We start from the raw sequence: 23,187 nt of genomic DNA, 5'->3' as shown, positions 1-23,187 counted from the left end.
TTTTGCCGCTCTTTTGCAACTCGAGTTGAGACTTGACAATTTAATATAGTACAGGTTACCAGACAGGCTTACCTTGTCGAATCCATTCTCCAGAATAACTAGCAACCATATCGGAGTATTGTGCCATTCATATACAGTATATTTTATCTGCTGACGTCTGATTGAGTGAAACGTATTCTATTTCTATGACTGTAACGTGTAAGCGTTGCACCAAACAGCCTTTAGAGGGCGCTAATCAGTGTTTTGCGCCTCAGAAAGAAGAGTAAACACTGAAATGAGTAAAATCTTTATTTTGTTAGTTCAAGGTACCATATTTTATTAAATTTAATAAATCATCTTTGAATTACCAAAATAAAAAGTTCAACATTCCAAAATACAAAGACCAAATCCCAAAACGTCTTCCAGCGTTCAGTTTAAGTCATTTAGAGTGTAGTCTTGTCCATTGTCTGCTCAGCTAGAGTAGTTACCTACTACCAAGTGACATCTTTTAGAGATAGCAGCATTAGAAACATACACATAAGCACAGTGTCAGTGTTGGGCAGATGGGTGTGGAGATTTTTAAGAAGCAAATTAAAAACAGTCTTGATTATAGAAGTACATGGACGTGACATCAGAATGCAAAATTCTACTGTAGCATTAATTTGGACTGATTTCAAAGATAAACAACTAAAAGAATTTTGTTTACATTCAAGGAAAAACTGGGGGGATGTAACATTTAAAAGAAAATGCAAGAAAAACTGGAGAAAAGAGGAAAATATATCCATACTTCATGTACCTTTTTTCACATGTATATAAAATCATGTTTAATTGATTACATTTTCCTTTATATTTGTTTGTCTAGGCAATACCACAGACATAATCACTTGGATTTAACTACAGAATTCACAGCCACAAATGGCATTTAGAGGAACCAAGTAACCTCCTCTTTATCTTAACCTGATCTAGAAAACATAAATATTCACAAAAAGGGAAGTAACAGTTTATTCAACTCAAATAACATTGCTATGGAGCAAATGTAATAGAGAACTGTGATGCGTAAATCCATGTAGCACCGCTTGTGGAAATCTTTGTTGCCATGTAAATGTGGTACAACACAACACACCAAAAAAACACACACCCAGGTGTCTTTCATGGTATTGCTGGAGATGAATAAAATCGAAGCAGAATTTTTGACCAACAGTGAAAAAATAATATTCTGTAAATAAAACCTACCAAGGCATGTAATCAATTAAAGGTGCGCCAAGTAATTTTTCTTTGGACAAATGTTTTTAATAATGTACACTCATGAGACTGCATAAAGGTGAACCTTCCTTATGGCAGCCAGCCTAACTTCCGTTACCTTAATAACCACCCTATTATTATTGCACATGTTCAGTTAAAAATTACTTAGCACATCTTTAAGAATCTTGTTGGTGCAGCGCAATGGAGACAAACCAACCACAAACCTGACATTTGACAGATACTGCAAAATTTTATCAAGATAAAAAAAAGTAATTGAGGTTCCAGTAATAAGCTACATAACGGCAGATGCTGGATTCCAGTGTGTCTGAAAAAATAAGATAAAGTTTCTTATCATCTTGTTATAAATAACTGCTAACTAGTCATTTGATCCTGTGTCACGAAATTGTGGTATGCCAATACATGAAAATAGCACGCTTATTAATAACATAGCACATAAAAACATAAACCAGAAGCCATTCTGCACATTTCTACTTTGGCACCTACTTTCCCCCTTCACGACATTGGTCTTCACTGTTGCTACGACAACATGCATCTTAATGGCAATCGGTCTCTACACTCGCACACGTAAAGATTTCTTATATTGCACATACAATAACACATTTCCAAAAAGTTTACAGGAATGTAAACCATTTAAACTTTCATATGTTTATACTTTATTCCTCTAAAATCCATCTTCCCTGGGTTAGCAACCACAGAAACTCATAAAAGTGTCAATGAATGACCAAATTAAAATGTGCAGCAGGAAATGTTCGCTCTTGTAAATAAGATGTGCACAGTACCGGTTTCCACCACTTTACCCAGTATGAAACTAAAGGGGCAGTCTCTCGGTCCAGTCACTCACGGCCCCAGCCTGCTCAGTCCAGCAGGACTATAGAGGTCTTTCAGTAGAGGTGATGCTCGTGGTTAAGACTTGAAGACGTGCACCGCCCGCACCACATACTGCCTGCAGATGGGGCACTCGTTCATCCTCTTGCCGCACTTGGTGCAGGTGACCATGTGACCGCACTCCAGCAGAACGCAGTCTATCACGGCATCCATGCAGATCCGGCACAGGTTCTCATCCACGCCGCCCAGCTGAGCTATTTGAACACCATCTGCAAGACAATACATGGATGGTTTGAGATCTGGTTTAATCATCTATTAATCTTGTGTGGCTGTTCTGCTCGTGTGTAATAAGGTACTTTTAAACCAAAGGCTTGTTTTTTTGTGTGTGTACATACTGTAACTGCATTGACAATATTTTTAAAGAAATTTTGAGCAGTAAAAATGTGATATAAATTTTCAGTTTGATTAAAATGCTTCAAAGAAATGTTACGTGTTCAATACAACTTAAAACTCCATTGAAAGCATTTTTGATTAATGTTTTTGTCTTGCCCCCTAATTTAATAAAAGCAATTATGATGGAAATGTTAAATATTTAAATATTGTTAAATATTTAAAAGCAGAAAAAATGAGCATGCAATTTTTTTTAAAGAACAAAAATCGAATTTAAAATATAGCTGCATGCAGTGATGCGGGGCCAACAGCAGTGCATAGCCAGAAGAGCAAAGATATTGGAAAGAATGGCAACTGGTTAGCATGCTAACAAATTAGCATGCTAAGCTAAATAGCATAAGGCAACAAACCCAGGCACGTTCAGATTTGGAGAGGTATTTCTCGGGAACAGTGACAAGTATAAAAAATCCGTCGAGTCATTTCTGTGCAGTTCTGTCCATAGGTTATCTGATCATATTTTGGCCAAAACCGGACAAAATTTGTAGGAGGAACAGCGAAAAAACAGTTTTTCCATTCACTTCAAAATGGCGGACAAACAAAATGATGGAGATATCGTCGGAATCGGCATAAGCCAAGGAACGCAAGGACATGAAAATAAACTTTGGAAAATGTTTTGAAAAGTTATAAGCGTTTTTGCAAAAATCCTTATATCTCTAGAACACTAGGTGGCGCTGTGTTCAAACTTCTCAGGTACCTTCAGGACATGCTGTTGATGATCCCTACCACATTTTGTGCCGAAATGTCAAATTGTTTAAGAGATATTAAAATTTATAACAAATTTCAAAATGGCGGACTGATGGTCACCCCTTTAACACACTGTCTTTCTTATTTGACATCCTTCCAGCCAGTCAATTTCAGCGGTCATACCTTTTAATGAATGATATACAGTATGTGCTTTCAACTCTCCTGTACAGCAGACTAATCCAGCATTTGCTGATGTCAGTCTTATTATCTCTATTAATTGCTCTCTAAAAAACGAAATGGGGAACATCCTTAAAGCATCTGAAACTTGGTCCTTCTCCAAAAAGCCACTTAATATATTGTCTAAGACCGGACAGCTATAATCTTTGGATCATTTTGGGCTGTTTTCCAAGCAGTGTTAATCGTTATTATAATTAATGATGGCAAGGTGCAATTACAGTAATGTGACAAGCTATAAAAAGACAGATCACATTAGGAGTACAATTCATGACACAAATGTGATCATGCACGTGAGAACCACACATCAAACTCTCTCAGCATGCATCGGGAAGAGTCACTTTTCATTCATGGTAATGAGATGATGGTAATGATGATGTTGAAGCATTAAAAAGGCTGAGTCTTACCTCCAATACCTCCATTGCATATAGGAGGAGGGTAAGCTATGACTTTGATCGACAAACATAGTAATGGTAGAGTTAGCGTTATTAGCATTGGACAGCCCTGTCAAAATGCTCACATGCTAATAGAAAACTGTCTTTTAAAACTTGACATTGTTAACCAGAAAGAAAATATTTCCAAGTTATCTTGTTCCATTTTCACACTGGGTTAGTAAGGTAGTCAGGTTTTGATATAAACATTTGTAAATCATGGTTTAATGTTTTTATTTTAAATATTATGCATAATATAACTACTCACGCTAGCTAGCCAAATCCTGACCCCTTTGTTAAGACATTAATCCAGAGTTAAGCATAGTGTGCTAAGCTTATATTTACACTGTTATCACGGCAGACAACACTTCATACTAAACCATCAAAATAAACAGAGGTTAATGTCTCAAGTAACAGTGTTGTTATTGTTAACTAAAACTAAAGTAAAATTACATAGAAAAAATTAGCATGTAGAAATGTAGCCTTAGCAACAGTTAAGCTGAAGTGCTCAAATTATTTAAAAACTAAAATACATAATTCTAAATAGAAACATAATAAAACAATAAAACTGACAAAAGCACAACTAAATTACTAAAACAAACTAAAATTCAAACTGAAAATATAAAATTAAAAGTTATTCAAAATATTAACAAATACTTTAATAGTATATAAATAATTGTAAAAAATAATACTGTGAGTTAAAATATCAAAACAGGTTGGCTTACCTGCAGCAAGGCTGTTGCTAACATTTTCCACTGTAAGAAAAAGAAAATGAAAAGAATAAATTTTATGGAGAGCACAAGCCCGTTTGAAAATCCTATTAGCCACAGCTGATTTGGGGCTGATCCTTGACTGATTCAATTTCATGTTGTCTTTTCTCACATGCAGCCTGCCAAAAAGATTCGAAGACTGTGATAAAATGACTGCGTTCTTTCTCATCCATCGCTCTTATTATATGATGTCAGCTGTGCTATTTTCAGCCTGAACATCCAGAAAACTGACCACAGAGTTTCCCTCTCATTATTTTGCCAATTATATAGCCAGTAAAAGATAAAACCGTCTGTTATATAAAGTACCCAAGGAACATTTCATGCACTATTCTTCTACTTAAACATCTTCATGATATCTTCTAGAAGAGGGATCATCTGCTTAAAAAAATATTTTTTGATTGAATTCAGATTGGTCACAAAACTTGCTGACTTTTTTCCAATCCATTTGACATTGGATCAAGGCCTTTTTTTGACAAATCGCTCTCAGACTGTTAAGCCCCTTTCACACAGAGATTCCGGAAAATATACTGATAATGTACATTTTGGTTCATTCACACAGCCAGTGATTTTCTGGAATCTGTGCGTGCGTTCACACACATCCCATAAAGACACGTGACATCAGGATGTGACGTGTAATATCTCCACAGTGCCTAAGGTTGCTTATGATCTGCGATTTCTCTCTCGAGAAACCACACTGCCTTTTTTTCTGATTCGATCATAAACTAGCGCATCGCTCCACAAACGAACGATCTCTGCTTCAGCGTCATCACTACGACACACAGCTTATGGCATTGGTCCTGCCTTTTTTCACACAGGGGGCCCTATTTTAACGATCTGAAACGCAAGTGTCAAGCGCAAAGTGCAAGTAACTTTGTGGGCGGGTCTCCGGCGCTGTTGCTATTTTCCCGGCGGGATAAATGCCTCTTGCGCCCGGCACAAATCTAAAAGGGGTTGGTCTGAAGTAGCTTCATTATTCATAGGTGTGGTTTGGGCGTAACGTGAAATAAACCAATCAGAGCGACATCTCACATTCCCTTTAAGAGCAGGCGCGCTTGTTCTAAAGCGGATTCCTATTATAACGGCGGATTTGCCAGGCGCGCGCCAGCAGCGGTTCACAGCCGAGGAGACCGACGTTCTCGTCAGGGACATTGGGGATGGAGAAACCCACCCAAATTAACTTCGGTTAAACAGGCGTATGATAATTTGTATCTATCTATCTATCTATCTATCTATCTATCTATCTATCTATCTATCTATCTATCTATCTATCTATCTATCTATCTATCTATCTATGTATCTATCTATCTATCTATCTATCTATCTATCTATCTATCTATCTATCTATCGTAATAATGTATGATTTGCAAAAATGAAAACTGCTGCTTCTGTGTAGATGAGAGAATCAAAGTGCGCGTTGTGCACACGCTACATTGATTATGGCCAAGCATGCGCCCTTAAAATAGCATATGAATAACATGCGCAACGCGCCACTGACTTTAAACTATTTTTTCCTGGTTAGTGGCGCAATTGTTTTCTAAACCTGTAAAATAGCATGAAGGAACGTTTGCGCCGGAACACGCCTCCTCTTTGCGCTGAACCGCCCCCGGGAGCGCAAGTGTATTTCTTATTTAACCGACGTGCTTCTGTGGAGGGAAAAGTCCGCTTTGCGCGGGTGCAAAATAGGAATGATACATGCGTCGGTGTACAAAGTCAATTGCGCTGGGTGCAAGATAGGGCCCATGGTGTGTTCCGGGACTGATCCTAGCAATGTTACTAGGTTCCCATCCCGGGATAGACATGTTTGCGTTCACACAGAAGGCACTCTAGCATTTATATGGCAATTTTCTGGGATCAATGCTCTGTGCGAAAGGGGTAACTGTTAGACTGGGCCCCCATCTGTCCTCCACCCTCACCCTCAGCACGGGTGTCCCACAGGGCTCTGTGCTGAGCCCACTTCTTTATGACCTCTCCATTCATGACTGTCCCCACTTATCCCACAAACACCATTATTAGGGCTTTAAAATGCAAGCAAATCATAAACGTCCGTGATTGTAAATAACTGCAATGTCACGTGTGCATTCAAACTTCTCGGGTACCTTCAGGACATGCTGCTGATGATCCCTACCAAATTGTTTAAGAGATCAAATGGTGGACTGATGGTCACTCCTTTAACCCTCTGTCTTTCTTATTTGACATTCTTCCAGCCAGTCAATCTCAGCGGTCATACCTTTTAATGAATGATATACAGTATATGCTTTCAACTCTCCTGTACAGCAGACTAATCCAGCATTTGCTGATGTCAGTCTTATTATCTCTATTAATTGCTGTCTAAAAAAAAACTAAATGTGGCCCATCACTAAAGCATCTCAAACTTGGTCCTTCTCCAAAAAGCCACTAAATAAATTGTCTCAGACTGGACAACTATAATATTTGGATCATTTTTGGCTGTTTTCCCAAATAATAAACTTTCGTTATTTGTAAATAACTGCAATGTCAAGTGAGCATAATCCTACATCTGTGTTAACATGTGATGTAAATGTACATGGCGTTGTACAGTATGTTGGGACGGAGGTGTCAGAACTTTAACTGATAGAATGACCTGTAGCACGATACTACAATATTTCTTTAAAAGCAGATCTTGGAGACATTTTAATCATTCACGGTCAAAAAACGTGATATTGCACATCCCTATTTTAAGGTTTCTGGGCAAATATATCTCTGCCGATCTCTCCTGGGCTACCAACTCCACTGCAATTGTCAAGAAGGTTGTTTGTGTGTATTGTGTCATAGTTATGTCTATAGCAGTTGTGCTGTTCTGGGTGCACCATAAGGTTTGCTAATTTCATTGTATCTAATGCATGACAATCAATAATTGAATTGTTATTGAAATTGAATAACATGTATTGAATCAACTAAAGTCTCTACCGTTCTCTTGCCTATTAATAGTTTTAGGTGACTATAGATGTTTAAGAAACAACCACAGTATAAGTAGACCACTTTAGGTAGAGTCTAAAGGCCAATTTATACTTCTGCGTCGGGTTCGCGTAGAAGGTACGGCGTAGCATACGCATTGACATGTACCATACGTCGTACCCTTCGCCGTACCCTGACGCGCACCTCTTCAAAAATGTAACTACGCGACGCGGCGACGCGGACCGCAAGATCTGTGATTGGTCGGCTGGATAGCATCGCGTTTCCTCCTACGCATTTCCGGAATGATCTTCTGCACTCTGCACCGCCCGCCCGCCATTTTTAAATTCCGAAGATCAGTGAAGAGCCATGGAAATAGACCAAGTGACCGAGAGATTGCTTGAAGAAGTGCGGAAATACAGCCATCTGTATGACTCCTGTCCTTCAGTCGCCATTTCTCGTAGAAACCTAAACTCAAAACAGCCGCGAGGAATGTAAACACAGTGGAACTGGAACATTAAAACCCACCCGCGCCAACTAGCGTTTCGGCGGTGTAACTGCAGAGCAACACAGACATTCGCAGGAGTATAAATGCTCACGACGGCGTCGCCTACGTGCGTACCCTACGACGTACACTACGGCGTACACTCGACGCAGAAGTATAAATTGGCCTTAACTCTCATTATAATGCGTCACATCGAGTCTTACTGGATCTTCTGTTGAGTTCGTTCTCTCTGTAGAGACGATGGACGCGCTCCACCAGCTCCCATTTCTCACAGCAGCCTGAAAAGTTGACGAAGTTGCGGGCGAGAATCTCCTTCAGCTGCCGCACCGACAGGCTCTCGATGTCGTCCTCGCGGGACAGGTCCGAGAGGGAGGCACGAGCTCGTCTCTGCGTCGCTGGGCTCGCCTGCTCGGGACAGACGGCAACAGAGACATGTAGACGGATCTGTAGTCCACATTGATATTATATCAGACTGCTGATTTTTTAAAAAGTATTTGCCAAACACTGAGCAGAATTATTGGATGCCACTGAATTATTAATGTTAATGGATGCTGAAGTAACCCAATCGTCTTTGCAGTAGGTCGCACAATCAACCAGGGCATGCTGATTTTGTCAGAAGTGAACACAGGGATGGTTTGTCTCACCTCCAGTATGTCGTCATGAGGCTCCAGGTTGAGGAGGGAAACTGATGCAGCATCTCCATGTTCCTGAAGATAAAACACAGAAATCAAGATCACATTAAAATCCGGTTGAAGTCAGAATGTGTGTTCTGACCCGATGAGCAGTGCGGATCACGAGTGCTGTGAGTACAGAATGATCCCATCAGCTCTCCTCTTTAGTGTTTGTGTTAATTTGGAAAAGAAAACTGGATAGATTAAAGCTGTGGAAAAAAATATGCTAAATGAATAAAAATGCTAAATGAATAATTGTAATAAATGTTAGATTGGCTGGAAAAAAAGAAGACTAAAAAATATATATATTTAAAATTTGTAGTCTTCAAGTTTTAATGTTTCAGAATATAAATTCAAGCCATATTAAATACAAATATGTTACACATAACAACAAAAACATAAAAAAATATTTTTTTTAAGTTTGCAGCCAGTAAAAAAAAATGTGAAAAGAAAAATACAGCAAAAACAGTGTTGTGAAATTTTACAATTCAAAAGAATTGTTTTCTGTTTGAATATAGAAATCATCATTTTAATTATTTTTTAAAATGTAATTTATTCCTGTGAATATAAAGCTGAATTTATCAGCACCATTACTCTAGTCACATGATCCTTCAGAAATCAATCTAATATACTGATATGATGCTCAAGAAACATTTATTTTGTCGCAAACATGATTAACTTTTGATGAATAGAAAGTTCAAAGACCCAGATTTAAATATAATGTAATGTAATTTAATATTATATAATATAATATAAAAATACAACTAAGACACATTACAATATTTTATTGTATATAAGTATTTTAAATAATAAATAAATAAATATTATATTATATTGAACTAAAATTGCCACATTAAGTAATAGATTTAATTCAATGAACATTTTACTCATTATAAATTGTAAAACACGTCTTAAAGTAAATCATACAAAAATTTGCCATTCTATTGTTCTTGGAAAGTTTTCACCATGTTAAAAATGAAAGTCTTTCATGCTATTCTTGAGTGTCAAAATGCCTTTTCAAAACTATGAATAATCTCTGTCTGTTTAAGTGCATTTAAATGAAACCATCTACCATCACATCTTCACAATTAGCTTCCCTCGCTTCTGCGACTGCACATCAAATAACAACACATTACAGATTCAATCATTCATTCCCACTGACTGCAATAATTCGTTCCCTGTGTCATTCAAATAAGGACTATGTGCACACAGCGTTTGTTCTCTTTCTCTCACTCTCTCCTTTCCTATTTGCCGCATTCAGAACAATTAGCTAATGGCTCTGCGTTGTTCCTCTCTGCTGTCTTGCAGAAGAATGACTGTGTGTTTATGAGAAGGCTCAGCACATGGACTGAGATCTCACACACACGGGCCACATACAGTCGTCGTGCAGCTTTGCTGGCTGGCTGCGTATTAATAATGAATGGGTCAGTCTGCCAACTCAGGCTCTGAAGTCACACTAGACCATCACAGTCTCTTCCTGAACACACAGACACACTCTTTAAAACTTCAGGGTGAATTTGTGTAGTTATCAAACTTAGTCATTTGCCTCTTAAAAAGCGCTTTAATGTCTGTGCTGTTCTTTAACTGTAAGTGTAAATCATTCAGGAATTATCGGACAACCCGTTCCAACATTATGTAACACGCTCAGCATGTCACGTGACGTCTAAATAAAAAGTAAAGGCTTAAACGTCACGGCTAGCCTGGTGGGGTACAGCTGTTTCCAGTATCCACGCGGTCACGTCACATCAGAGCACGTCAGAGCGGATGAGCGCCTGCTAACTGAGGGCTGTAAGCAGCTTAATAACTGTACTGAGAACAGGAGTCAATAGATCAGGGAGTAAAAATGTTTACGATTGAGAAGAAATCCTCGCTTGTGTATTCAGAAAGTGAACGTAATTTTTTTTTTTATGTTAAAAAATACTTTGAAGGTTGAATGTGTAAATCTGTAAACACTGTTGTTTTTTCAAAATATTGCTCTGTTTAGTGGCCATTTAAACTATTGAAAATAAATATAAATAAATATAATTTAACAAAATTATAATAAAATAAAATAAACATGTATTAAAGTGCATTTAATTTCTTTTTGTAAATTGCCACATTTAATTTAATGAATATATCTTATTGATTATAAATGCTGAATCACACGTCTTATAGTAAATGAATATATATACAGTACATATATATATATATATATATATACACAGTATTTATAACTTGTTTCCATGTTAAAAATGTGTAAAATAAACATAAGTCTTTCATGACAGTCTTGATAATCATGTTATGCACTCATACATTTGAAGTGTCCAAATCCTCTTTTTTTTGGGCAAAACAAAAAACAAAACAAAACTGCATTCTATAACCGAACTGTGATGCAATGCATGGGAAAACATCGGTAAAGTGACTGAAAGATAGCGCCTCACCTGATTGGTTGTCCCTGAGCTATCGCTGCGACTGAGAGCTTCTCCCTGAGACACGGCTACGGACAGCGCCGACTGCTGGGAGGAGGAGCGCGCCGTGGAAGCGGGCGGCGTGGAGAGAGAGCGCGGAAGTGACGGCAGGCTGTCCGTGTCCGCTTCCGCTTCCGCCTCCGCCTCCTCTACTTCCTCCTCCTCCTCATCCTCCCCGATCTCCAGCTCGGCACCCAGATGGCAGAGCACCAGGTCCACCAGGTCCTCTTTCTCCCTGCAGGTGTCCGTGTTGATGTTTCTCAGCGTGAGGTACTGCCGCAGGTCTTTAACGCGGAGCCGCATTAACCTGGGCCGCTGGAAGGCCGTGCCCCACAGCAGGTGGCAGGTGGCGCAGCGCCGCAGGTTTTCCTGCAGCACGGAACACAGCGAGCAGAAGCTCTTCTTGCAGTCCGAGCAAACGTGCTGGGAAGAGAGAGAGATGAATCATTAAAACTACATTACCTCACTTTTCTTTTGGTTCAAAATGAAAAAATTTGAATAATGAGAGAGTACATCATAATAGGGATGGACATTTTCGAAAACACTAGTTGTGTCCCAAATGACGCACTTATATGCACTATGTACTCAACTGTGTAGTGTGTGAATTTCATAAGGTTTTGTCATTCAACATCAGAGTCTGATTGCCACTCCCCCTCCGTAAGGAAAACGTAAGGAAAGCTGCGACAGTTGAGTGCATGACGGGTCCAATTATTCGCATCATTCGACTGACTACTCACACTATTTATACTACACAACGGTATAGAATAGTGCATATGTACGCAAATTGGTATCCACCTACTGCTTCGTGAAGGTTCGAAACATCAGTGAATAATTTTTTTCGAATCACTGGTTTGACGCAAAAACGGTTCGAAACGGTATGAAATTTTAATGGTTCACTGCTAGGTGATCTCGTGAACCCATAAACCAGTGTCTATATGTTTTTTACCTGATCTCGGATCAGTTTTATAAATCTGTAGTAGAGCTGCACGATTAATCGTTAAAAGGTCACGATCTCGATTCAAACCCCCACGTGATGTCATTCCTAAATGAGAATCGGAATATTCAAATCTGCCGCTGAGTCAGAGAAAGCAGTTATTATGGGAAGATGTGAAACCGCTTTTTAACCACACGCACTATCGATATTTCTGTGTCACATATATTGGAATTATCACAGAAGTACTGGAATAAAAGTTCATAGTTCCGATATACACACTGATATCTGCGGAGGCGATCAGAATAGAGCAAATCACCTTTTGAAAGTAACTTTGTGCTTCAAATAACAATTGTGTTGATTGAAACAAGTGAAGTATTTATGAGTGAGTCATTGAATCATTCATTCAACCCATTTAGAGCATTTTAAACAAACTGAAGGCGACAGAACCTATAATAAAACAAAATTCAACATAGCATCACATTTGCTGTGCATTAACTAGGTTCTCATAAGAAATCTTTTTCAGATATCCATCTTCCATTATTGTATTAACTCACGTTATAACAAAAACAATGTTCCTCTGCAACTAACTTCATCAACCGTTGCATAGTATAGCTTTAAACAGCCAAATTATGTGTGTGATTTAATTACGTCATGCTTTAGTTGTTTTGATTGACACTGACAGAATTCAAACACTTCCATCTCTAAATCACTGCGGCATGAGCTTCGTTTTTCAAGACACTTTCAGACTCTCAGAAGCCGTTGAGGAATCTCTGTTGGCAAGCTCAGCGGCTGTTATCAAATGCCACCCTGCTGATGAATGAGCTGTTCAATCAAAGCATTGCACTCTGGGTTAATGTCAGGTCTATCCATCAGGTCTGTGCATATGTGTGCTGGTGTGAGCATCTGCAAATGCATCACACTGTCCGGGCATCTGAGCGTCTGCAGACAGGTGTGAATGTGCTGATAGGATTTCAAAACACAGATGCTTTGTGGAAAAGTGAATGCTTCGACCTTTCATCACTTCTGTCCTTTCCTTTGCCAGGAAATGAGGCATGCCAGACTTAGGCATGACAGATCAACATTATATATACACAATCATAAATCCTATTTCATAAACCCCAGGTATCCTACCTTTCGCCTGAACACAGAGAAGGCCAGTCCGCAGGCTTTGCACGCCAGGCCTGCGCTTCCTGAGGTGGTGCTGCTGGGTGGGTAGGTGGAGTAACCAGCACTCGGGGCGAAGCGGAACGGCCCTGCTCCGGCTCCAAAGCCTGGCTGCTGGGTGCGGACCGCCCCCGTGCCCATCACCTCATTCAGCAGCCCGCAACATGACGCCCACATGGAGGAGGCCCCCGCCTGGAGAAGAGGGACATGTTCACAGTGTGTGTTATGATAAAGCAATGGTAAAAACGATCATGCACTTTACCACAGAGGGCAAATTCGTGTGCCAGTCACACATGAAATCAAGCACATATACTAACAAATTTTTTAAACAAAGGTTTTTAAAAGAAGTCTCATGCTCACCAAGGCTGCATTTATTTGATCAAAAATACAGCAGAAACAGTAATATAGTGAAATATTATTACAATTTAAAATAATGTTTTTCATTTTAATATATTTTAATATTAAATTTATGCCTGTGATTACTCCAGTCTTCAGTCACATTCCTTCAGAAATCATTCTAAGTGAAAACTGTTTTCAACACTGATACTAATACATGTTTCTTGAGCAGCAAATCCGCATATTAAAATGATTTCTGAAGGATCATGTGACACTGAAGATTGGAGTAATGATGCTGAAAATTCCACTTTGCACCACAGGAATAAATAACATTTTAAAATATATATTCAATATATTCAAAAACTGTAGTGCATGCTTCACAATATGTAACTTGTACATCATCAACAACTGAATCCACTCAACCTCAACACTCATAAAATCTGTTAGTAATCATCTGGATTAAATCAATGCATTGCAGTCCTTAAGTGAATCCTCAAGGAACATGATACAGTGTAAATGGCAGTTAGGGCAAGACAAGGTCCGGCTAATTCTAGCACTCATTTGGAGTGTTAAAACGGAGTCGGCAGAGCAAAACGCCAGTACGGGCTAAACAGCTGAGATTAATGGATGTCTCTGGTTTCAGCCAAATGCATGTGCAAACCAAACAATGCTTTCAAAATAATCATAAAAAGCATGCATTACCAGAAGTATTCTTACTCTCCAAAGGTCTAATGGTCTGATGTTTCTAGAGCTTTCATTTACTTAAGGAGTAAATTTAGAAGATGTTGGTTTCACTATGCTGTTGGTTTCACTATGCTGAATGTCTCATAATACCGCTGGCATACGGCCATACGGGACTGTGGATGAATGTAGTTATCCTAATGTTCATAAACCATTCACTACTATAGGCTTATAGTAAGAGATATATCCAGTTTAGATGGAAACGATCTCAAGCTGGGGTGCATTCCCAAACTATGGTCGCAAGTTCTGTCGTTACCAATAGAGTTCATTGGAACTTGAGACCATAGTTGGCTAACGATGCTTCTGGGAAACGCACCCCTGACTAGCAGAAGACATGTTTTACCCATTAATAGACACGGTACTTCCTTGAAAATAAATCCCAGCACAGCGCTACAACAACCATAATGAATTGACCCTTCACAATAGATAACGCTTTACAATGAACTCTGTTAGAGAGCTACATAATGGCAATTTATCTTTCCAAAAAATACCTTTTTCACCTGTTGAGTAATACAAATTTCAAACATTTCAAATCCCTCAGTTCTCGCCATCTCTGAAAAGCCAAGCCAATGTTGATTCTTGTTTTATTTCGAGTTCTGTCGCTTTCTCTTTTTGCCAGCTGACTCTGATGCCGTTTGTTTAAAATGGGTGATTCCCCAGAGGTTCGAGATTTAGCTGCTCCGTGTCAACCTTTCTCGCTCGCTGTGACAACTAACCCCTGCCACTCCCACAACATACACGCATCAAAGTAGCTGGAGCAACGTTTCTGTATTAACAGATTCGAAGAGTTACACACACGGGCGAGTGACGCATGTACACAATTCCCCACGGTTACCATCCTGACAGGTCTATAACATAAACACTTATAACGGGCTTACCATAGTGAATCAGGGTAAGACAAAAACAGGTTTTGGAAGAAGTTTCGATTGCGTGTTGACTCATTATTTAAATTTTGTTCATTTTAAACAAAAAAGAAGTTACATAGTGCACTTTAATAAAAACTCACAGAAGTTTCGTAAAGTCTGCCAATCAGATCCGTGCTTGCTCAGTGAAGGGACAGTAAAGCATAAGAACTCAAAATAAAAATAAAATCCATGTACAGGAAACAACATCCATTGTTTCTTTGATTAATAAACCCTCATTTATGCATACAAATGCACAACCATCATGAAACATGGCTAACCGGCAGCTTTCATCAGCGCCTGGGATCCAACATGGCGCCGTGATGTCTTGTCTCAGAATAACACTTCAGAGGAGGGGGGGGATGCATCTTCTGTTAAAGAGCAGGAGAATCAATGAGCTGAAATGAGCATACATGCATCCAATGGTGCAGAGAGAGCGATGGGTTGTTCTGTGTTTGACATATCAGTGTTGGCTGAGCGGCTGAAATCTGTTGTTGCTCAGTGCAGGGCAGGTTAAGCCAGGTGGTTTTATGTCATATTTTTGTGTGTGTCCCCATTCAGTAGCGAATTACATAGCAATATTTATATATGATTTAACAGTTTATTGGAATAAATATCAAAAATCTAAAAGGTGTGCATCATACGTTACACCTAGATGAACACTTTACTGTTGGTTTTATGTCTGTAAGTCATTGTCTTCAAATGCAATTGAAGTTAGAAACGTTTATACCAATGTCACATGTAACTTTAGAGACGGTCCCTAATACACGAATATCGAACGTCCAACGTCAAACCAACTTCATGCCAGTGCGGAGCTCTCCGTTTACTGTTTAAACACTTACAAAATGCAGGCCAACACTGCTGTGTGTTTTTTGTGTATGTACAGTATGAGCACACAACAATTAGAGAATAGTGATTCTTTCTCTTATATAGAAAGACAACAGAGCAGACATTATAGCAAAAGGGCTGGCTGATTTTGCAACACTTAACACTAATTGTTATGCTGATAATATAATTTGTAATGAAAAAACTGCATTAAATTAGAAAAACTAAATAAAAGGTGCTCAGACTTGTGGACCCGACAACAATATACATAAATGCACTACCATTCAAACGTTTGGGGTCAGTAAGATTTTTTTATGTTTTTGAAAGAAATCTCTTATGCTCACAAAGGCTGCATTTATTTGACCAAAAATACATAAAAAAAACCCGTAATATTGTGAAATATTATTACAATTTAAAATATATTTTATGATGTAATTTATTTCTGTGATGACTTTTTAGGCATCATTATTCTAGTCTTCAGTGTCACATGATCCTTCAGAAATCATTCTGATATGTTGTTTTGCTGCTCTAGAAACATTTATTATTATTATCAATGTTGAAAACAGTTGTGCTGCTAAAATATTTTTGTGAAAACCGTGATACATTTCCTCAGGGTTCTTATGATAATCAGGAAAATCCAAAACATTATATTTAATGTCTTTACTGTCACTTTTGATCAATGAAATGAGTCTTTGCAGAATAAAAGTATTAATATCTTAAAAAAATACAGACTGAACCCAAACTTTTGAATGGAAGTGAACAATTTTTTTTTTTTTACCAGTTATAAAGTTTCTGCAAAACTGTTGTAACTTGGTATTAGCCATAACTATAGTACTTATAATAATAAACAAATATATTTTTCATTTAATAAGTGTAAGCCAGTTCAAAAAGCACAACCCTTTATACTGAAGTCTGTCTGGCAGGCCACTAATATTTCCTGTTTATCATATTATAAATGATGTTAGCTGTTCATGAAGCGCACACTGGGTTTGAGTGGAATCCCTCTGGCAGTTCCCTCAGTATTTGAACAGTCTGGCAGTTAGCGTGATCTCCGTGTTGCGTAACGTAAGGTCAGGGCATGAAGCCGCTGCTCGTGCTTCAGTCTGGCAGAGAGCCGGTGGCACAGCTTCCCCCTGTCACTTCAATTAGAGCCCCGTGAGCTCAGCGAGGCGGCCACGTCCATCATAAAACCACTGAGAGAAGAACACGGCAGCTTCTAAACCCAAGACCTCGCATTTTTTGTGTATATATTTGCATTTGTTACTTACAAATTGCAGCACTTTTTATGAAGCCTGAATGTAGAATATGAAGTAATGCATGATTTTTAAACTTGCAAAGACTTCAGATGATACCAACTTTGGATCTACATTCAAAATATGAATGTCAAAAATGATCCTATTGTAATTATAATAATAAAAAATGTATCATTGTCTAACATGTTCTTTGTGTTCATTGTGAATACATTGTTTACTAACCACATAACTTGTATTATCGTATAACAGTATATTACCGCTGCCATATGAACTGACTGTATCATTGAAACAGTTTCTATGAAGCTGCTTTGAAACAATGTGTATTGAAAGAGACACTGTATATGAAAAGCGCTATACAAATAAACTTGAATCGAACTGAGTAAAGTGTTGCGGGTAAAGTATTACAAGTAATGCAAGTTACGTAATAAGATTACTTTTTTAAGTAACTAGTAAAGTAACGGATTACTGACAACAAAGTATCAGAGTTAGTTTTTCAAATAAGTAACGCAAGTTACTTTGTTTTCCCATTTATTGACTGACAGCTCTTCTGTCTCAGAAATCAGAGTAAGTGCAGAGCAATGTGTGAACATGATGTTTATTGTAGTTCTAGACTAAATGTGAGTTTGCATGTACTTATATCACTTGCACAAAAACATATTAAGTATTCCTCTAAATGAATTAAAAAAAAGTATAATTTTTTAACACAAACCAGCAATAATTAAATATGTTAAATAACACAATATACTTTATGTATTTAATCTCACTTTATTAACCAGTGTCTTTGCTGCTGACCTTCGATGATCCAATTCAATCGTACAAATAAGCAAAAATGCGGTAATGCTATAACGGTCGGACGTAGGCCAGTAAGAGCTGTGAGTGTAAACCTCACTCCCCTGGCCTCAAGAGGCGAGCTAGCAACTGATGCCGGAGACTCCAGTTCAAATCCCACTTGGAGGGGGTCGAGTAGGACTGGTTAGATTTGGTGCCATGACCCGGGTGGGAGTGAGGTTTAGGGGGGTGAGTGTAATGGACGTACTAGGCCAGTAAGAGCTGTGCATGTGTGTAAACCTCACTCCCCTGATCTCAAGAGGCGCTCTAGCGTCCTGGTCTTTAGCGTCCTTGTAAGTGCACCCGCCTCCCACGCCAGAGACCCGAGTTTGAATCCCGCTCGGAGCAGGTCGAGTAGGACCTTATACATTTAGTTAAACATCACATTTGTGTTTAATTTTTTGGTTTGAGAACTTTCTTCTCCTGGATCCTATTCTTCTGTGATCCAGAGTGGCAGCACCGCTGAAGGTTATTTTGAGCAGCGCCCTCTACTGTACAAGAGTGAATTTGCATTTCCTTCAGCCTGAGGCTTGTTTATTTCACTTCTGGTGTGAAAGGTCTTTTACAATTGCTTTTTTATTATTTAAAAACAAAACAAGCAAACCCAGCCTAGGTCAGAAAAAGTAATGCAAAAGTAACTTAACCCATTACTTTATATTCAACAATATTGTTGATTTGACTGCACTGACACTATTGGATAAGAACTGAATCATTTTCCTGTTATCACTGTAAAGCTGCTTTGAGACAATATGTAGTGTATAAAGCGCTATATAAATAAAGGTGACTTGACTTTCCATAAAAAGTAAAAAAACACAATTAGTTACTTTTTAGGGAGTAATGCAATATTGTAATGCAAATATTTTTAAAAGTAACTTTCCCCAAAACTAGCGTGCTTTGTGAATATCTTAATAATGCATTGTATAAAGGCTTCAAAGTGGAAGTTACAGAAATGAGAAATGACTGAACAAGTTAAAGGAAAAAGCACCACATCTACTTCCCAGTGTTTGTTTATATAACGTGTGTGTGCACATCTGACCCAGCATTGGTTCTGGTATAGTTTCTGACAGGTTGACAGTCTGGAGGACTCCAGCGATACAGTCTCCTGCTTTTAGAGATCTGATGACCTATTCTCTCATGTCAGACCAAGAGCCTTCAGAGCGCCGTTTCCTTCAAGGAAAACAGAGCGTTACAGTTCCCCTAAGTCACGATTCGCTGCACAGGGACTCATTTGAAAGCAAATCTTAAGGTAAATGCTTATTTTTAATTGATGAGGACACTGGACTCCAGAGAGACCACATGCATGCCAACATCAACTGAATTCAGACTAATGTCTCCAGTGCTCAAGATTTAATACATGCAGAAACTTATATCTGCATTAAGCACTGGGAATAAGATGACTTGACAAGATACGCGTTATACTGACTTGTGCCTGATTTTCTTAAAAACAATGAATCAGCACTTCTGATTCACAACGGAATAAAGGTAAAGCAAATGCCTCGTCTCTCCTCTCACCGGCAGAGACGGTCTTTGTAAAGCTCAGGAAGAACTACAGAGTAATGAAATCCCTTCCACTGACAGAGATGCATGACTTCCAATGACTTCTGACTAATGAGCATTCACATGAGAGTGCATAACTAATCACACAAGCAGATATGGGACTGAGCAGCTTTGAACATGTTGTTGGTTTAAGACACGTTTCTTGAAGGAATAGCTCATCCAGAAATTAAAATGAAGGAGTCAAGCCACAAACAGTGACTAAAAACATCATAAAAACATCATAAACTAAATATAGTTTAAAAGTAAATGGCTTTTTTTTTTTTTTGCTCAACAAGCTTTGAATTTTACATATTTTTATTTTTATTTTAAAGTAATTTTGCTGTGCGTTTTTGTCCGTAAAAAAAAAAAAATGTTATTACGCCTATAAAGTTTTTATTCATTTTTATTTTAGTTAAACTAAATTAAAATGAGTAATGTCATCTTGGCAAAAAGCTGAGATAGAATACGTTTTTTTAAATTTATTTATTTTTATTAACGTGTGTTATATATAATATTTTTAATTAACGTGTATATTACATATTTTACGTAACGGAAATGTTTTTTCATGGTTTTAGTTTCATTTTTAGTTAACTATAATAATCCTGATTCACTATAAGCTTTCCTTGTTTGGAAAAAGAGCTGTGTGAAGAAGATTCATCAAAACAAATTGATAAATAGCAGCATGAGAGTGAGTAAATAATGACAACATTTTCATTTTTGAGTGAACTAATCCTTTAAAGAAATGTAGGAACCTTGCTGGGATCTAATAAGACATCGTTAATATAGTAAAGTATTTAGACAACGTTACAAAGACAAAATAATGTTTTTTTATTAAATGTAAAATGTAAATGTAAATCATCAGTAGATTATTATTATTTTTTTGCTAACTTTATTACAAAATGACTGGCGTTTCTAATAATGATCTTGGTGGAGATACGCCATTTCATTTCCACTGCTTTTTAATATAAAACAGATGAAGGCAGATTATCTCCATCTGAAACTTCTCCAGACTTCTGTTTAACTCTTTCTAGAGTCCTAAAAATAATGACTTCAGCTATAGTGTGGACCAGATACCAAATAAAGTAGAATATGAATGAATGAACAGATAAATATCATTGACTGATATGTACAATATCAGGGTTTCTTAACACCTCCAGAAATAATAACCACAATTCACATTAACAAAAAAAATCCCTGATACTTCCGCCTTATGTCTGATTTGAAATGCTTTCCCACTCAAATTGAGCAAAAGCAATGTAAAAGAAGAGTGGTTATCCTCAGAAAAAGCTTTCTTTCAGAACAGAAGGCGGTTTGTCCTTTTGCTTCCCGGGAGATTCTGTGCTTTAAAAGTGTCACTACACAGTGCCATCACAGAAACCACCGGGAGAAACGAGGCCAGACAGGGGTGCTCTTTTGAATGAGAGGAATTATTCAGAATTATCTAACATGTGATTAACCCTCTAATTATACCCACTCATGGCCGCTCCCTGAAGAAGTGAGGTCAACACTGAAAAAAAAAAAAAAAAACGCCTCACACATTGAATGGAAATTAGTATTTGAAAGCATTTAGTCATTATGTGCTGACAAAAAAACAGATCTTTTCTCCCCCGCAAGTAAATTCCCACTATTAACGGTTTAAATTAAAAACCATAGTAGCCTACCAAAACTTTTTATCACATCTCTCATCATAATCAAGTCTGACATTATATTCATCATGTCATAATTCAACTGTGATGTTTTAGAAGGGGAATCACTTCTGTTCCACGTGACTGAGCAACTTTTCTCCATTCCTAACATCTCGGCAAATCACAACAATCATAATCACATTTTTATTACAATCTTCCCTCCTTGTTACAGTCTACTATTCTGACATCATAAATATAATCACTATCAATTTTGAGTTTTAATGAGAGGAATCATCTCTGTCTGAGCAGATTTTCCCGTTGTAAAAACTCAGTCAATAATCACTATTGGAATTAGTCATTTTCATCTTCACACTTTTCAACATATTCCTCTAATCTGACATCATAACCACTATGTGATAGTTGAGTTGTGGTATGTTTATGTCCATTTATACCAGCATGGCCAAACATTTTCATCATTCTTCTGATGGCATACTGTATATCATAATTCAAAACTGACATTTTAGTCATTACTGTCTGGAATGCTGGTCCAATAATAACTGCTCAACCAGACATTGCAAATAGAATCAATCACAATCATTTTAATCACAATTCCGATGTCATAATCACTATGCCACAATTCAAAAATGACAATTTAGCCATGACTTTCTGAAGCGCTGGTCTAACTACAGCTCAGCCAGATATCACAACACAATTACTATTTTCATGACTATTCTGACTCTCTTCTGGGAAATCACTAATATCCTCCCTGACTTTATGTACATTCATAAGACTAGCAGTCATCACAATCAGAATCACATTCATTTTTTTTTATAATTATTCTGATGTCATAATCACTACATAGGCTACATAACTAAATCAAGCCATTTTTAGTAGGAGAAACGATGTGAAATGCTGGTCCACTGATATTAATCTGATTGTTTTCACAATCACTATTATTTGTATCACTAATCTGGCGTCATAATCACTATACTATAAATAAATTGTGACTTTTTAGTAGGGAAAATCACTTCTGCCCCTCATGACTGTCTGAACTGCCTGAACATTTATACAAGTAGCAATCATCACAATAAGAATTGTAATGATTTGCATCACCATTCTGACGTCATAATTACTAAGCGCGTAATTACATCGCGACGTTTAGAGGGAACCACTGCTGTTATCCCCTATGCTGTTATCGCAAGCGCAATACTTGTATCGCTATTCGGTCGTCATTATCACTATGATATCATTTAATTGTGACGTTTTAGTAGGGGAAATCACTTCTGTCCCTCATGACTGTCTGAGCTGCTTGTCCATTCATATCAGCTCATCCAGTGACTGCTGGCAAAGACTCTCCTCCAATCTCATTAGAGAAGTGCTGGGATAAACTGGGTTATGGTGATCACTGCTTGTACACTCTGTTCCACTGGACAAATCAAGCTGCACCTGTCCTGATATCTACAGATATCTCTTGCTAAACGACAATAAAAACAATGCAGCTGTCACCCAAGCAAGCAAACACTCCTAATGCACGAGCATACAAAATAAGGAAGAACGCACGCATTGCTATTTGCGGAGTCATTTGATGCATCCAACTGATGCAACTATTAAGAAGTCCGACTGTTGACATATCGAACGTCAGTAGCCTACGGAAATCAATTATTTCGTTGTTTACATGCAGATGACAAATCTCGTCGATGTCAATAAAACATCTGACATTTATGTATTTTTTACATACCTTCATTGCAACTCCCGTCCGTGAAAACTGTCGAATTCTAAAGTGATTTGCATTGCAAGGACACTCAGGAACACTCCATTACGTCTTCTCTTTCTAGCATCCTTGTGTATGTGTAGAAAAGAGGATAACGTAATGG

General features: G+C 37.9%; 1 protein-coding gene across 4 annotated transcripts; it reads right to left on the bottom strand.

The window, feature by feature from the left end:
- Positions 1-274: 274 nt before the first annotated feature.
- Positions 275-23,187, bottom strand: rnf34b (ring finger protein 34b). Of its 4 annotated transcripts, none has more exons than XM_082157865.1 (8): positions 23,052-23,187; positions 13,235-13,459; positions 11,143-11,592; positions 8,696-8,758; positions 8,255-8,495; positions 4,592-4,621; positions 3,843-3,884; positions 275-2,336 (listed from the first exon to the last, which is right to left on the bottom strand). In XM_082157865.1, the coding sequence occupies exons 1-8, from the start codon at positions 23,055-23,057 to the stop codon at positions 2,146-2,148; spliced, it is 1,248 nt and encodes a 415-aa protein (XP_082013991.1). In that variant the 5' UTR covers positions 23,058-23,187; the 3' UTR covers positions 275-2,145. The 4 variants fall into 4 exon arrangements, with proteins under 4 accessions (XP_082013991.1, XP_082013992.1, XP_082013993.1 ...); XM_082157866.1 differs by having other exon boundaries at positions 8,255-8,456; XM_082157867.1 differs by lacking the exon at positions 3,843-3,884.

This window comes from Leuciscus leuciscus (genome assembly GCF_965113295.1).
Source record: "Leuciscus leuciscus genome assembly, chromosome: 24".
Taxonomy (NCBI): domain Eukaryota; kingdom Metazoa; phylum Chordata; class Actinopteri; order Cypriniformes; family Leuciscidae; genus Leuciscus; species Leuciscus leuciscus.
The sequence above is the reverse complement of the archived record's forward strand: the minus strand, read 5'-3'. Positions and strand labels throughout refer to the sequence as shown.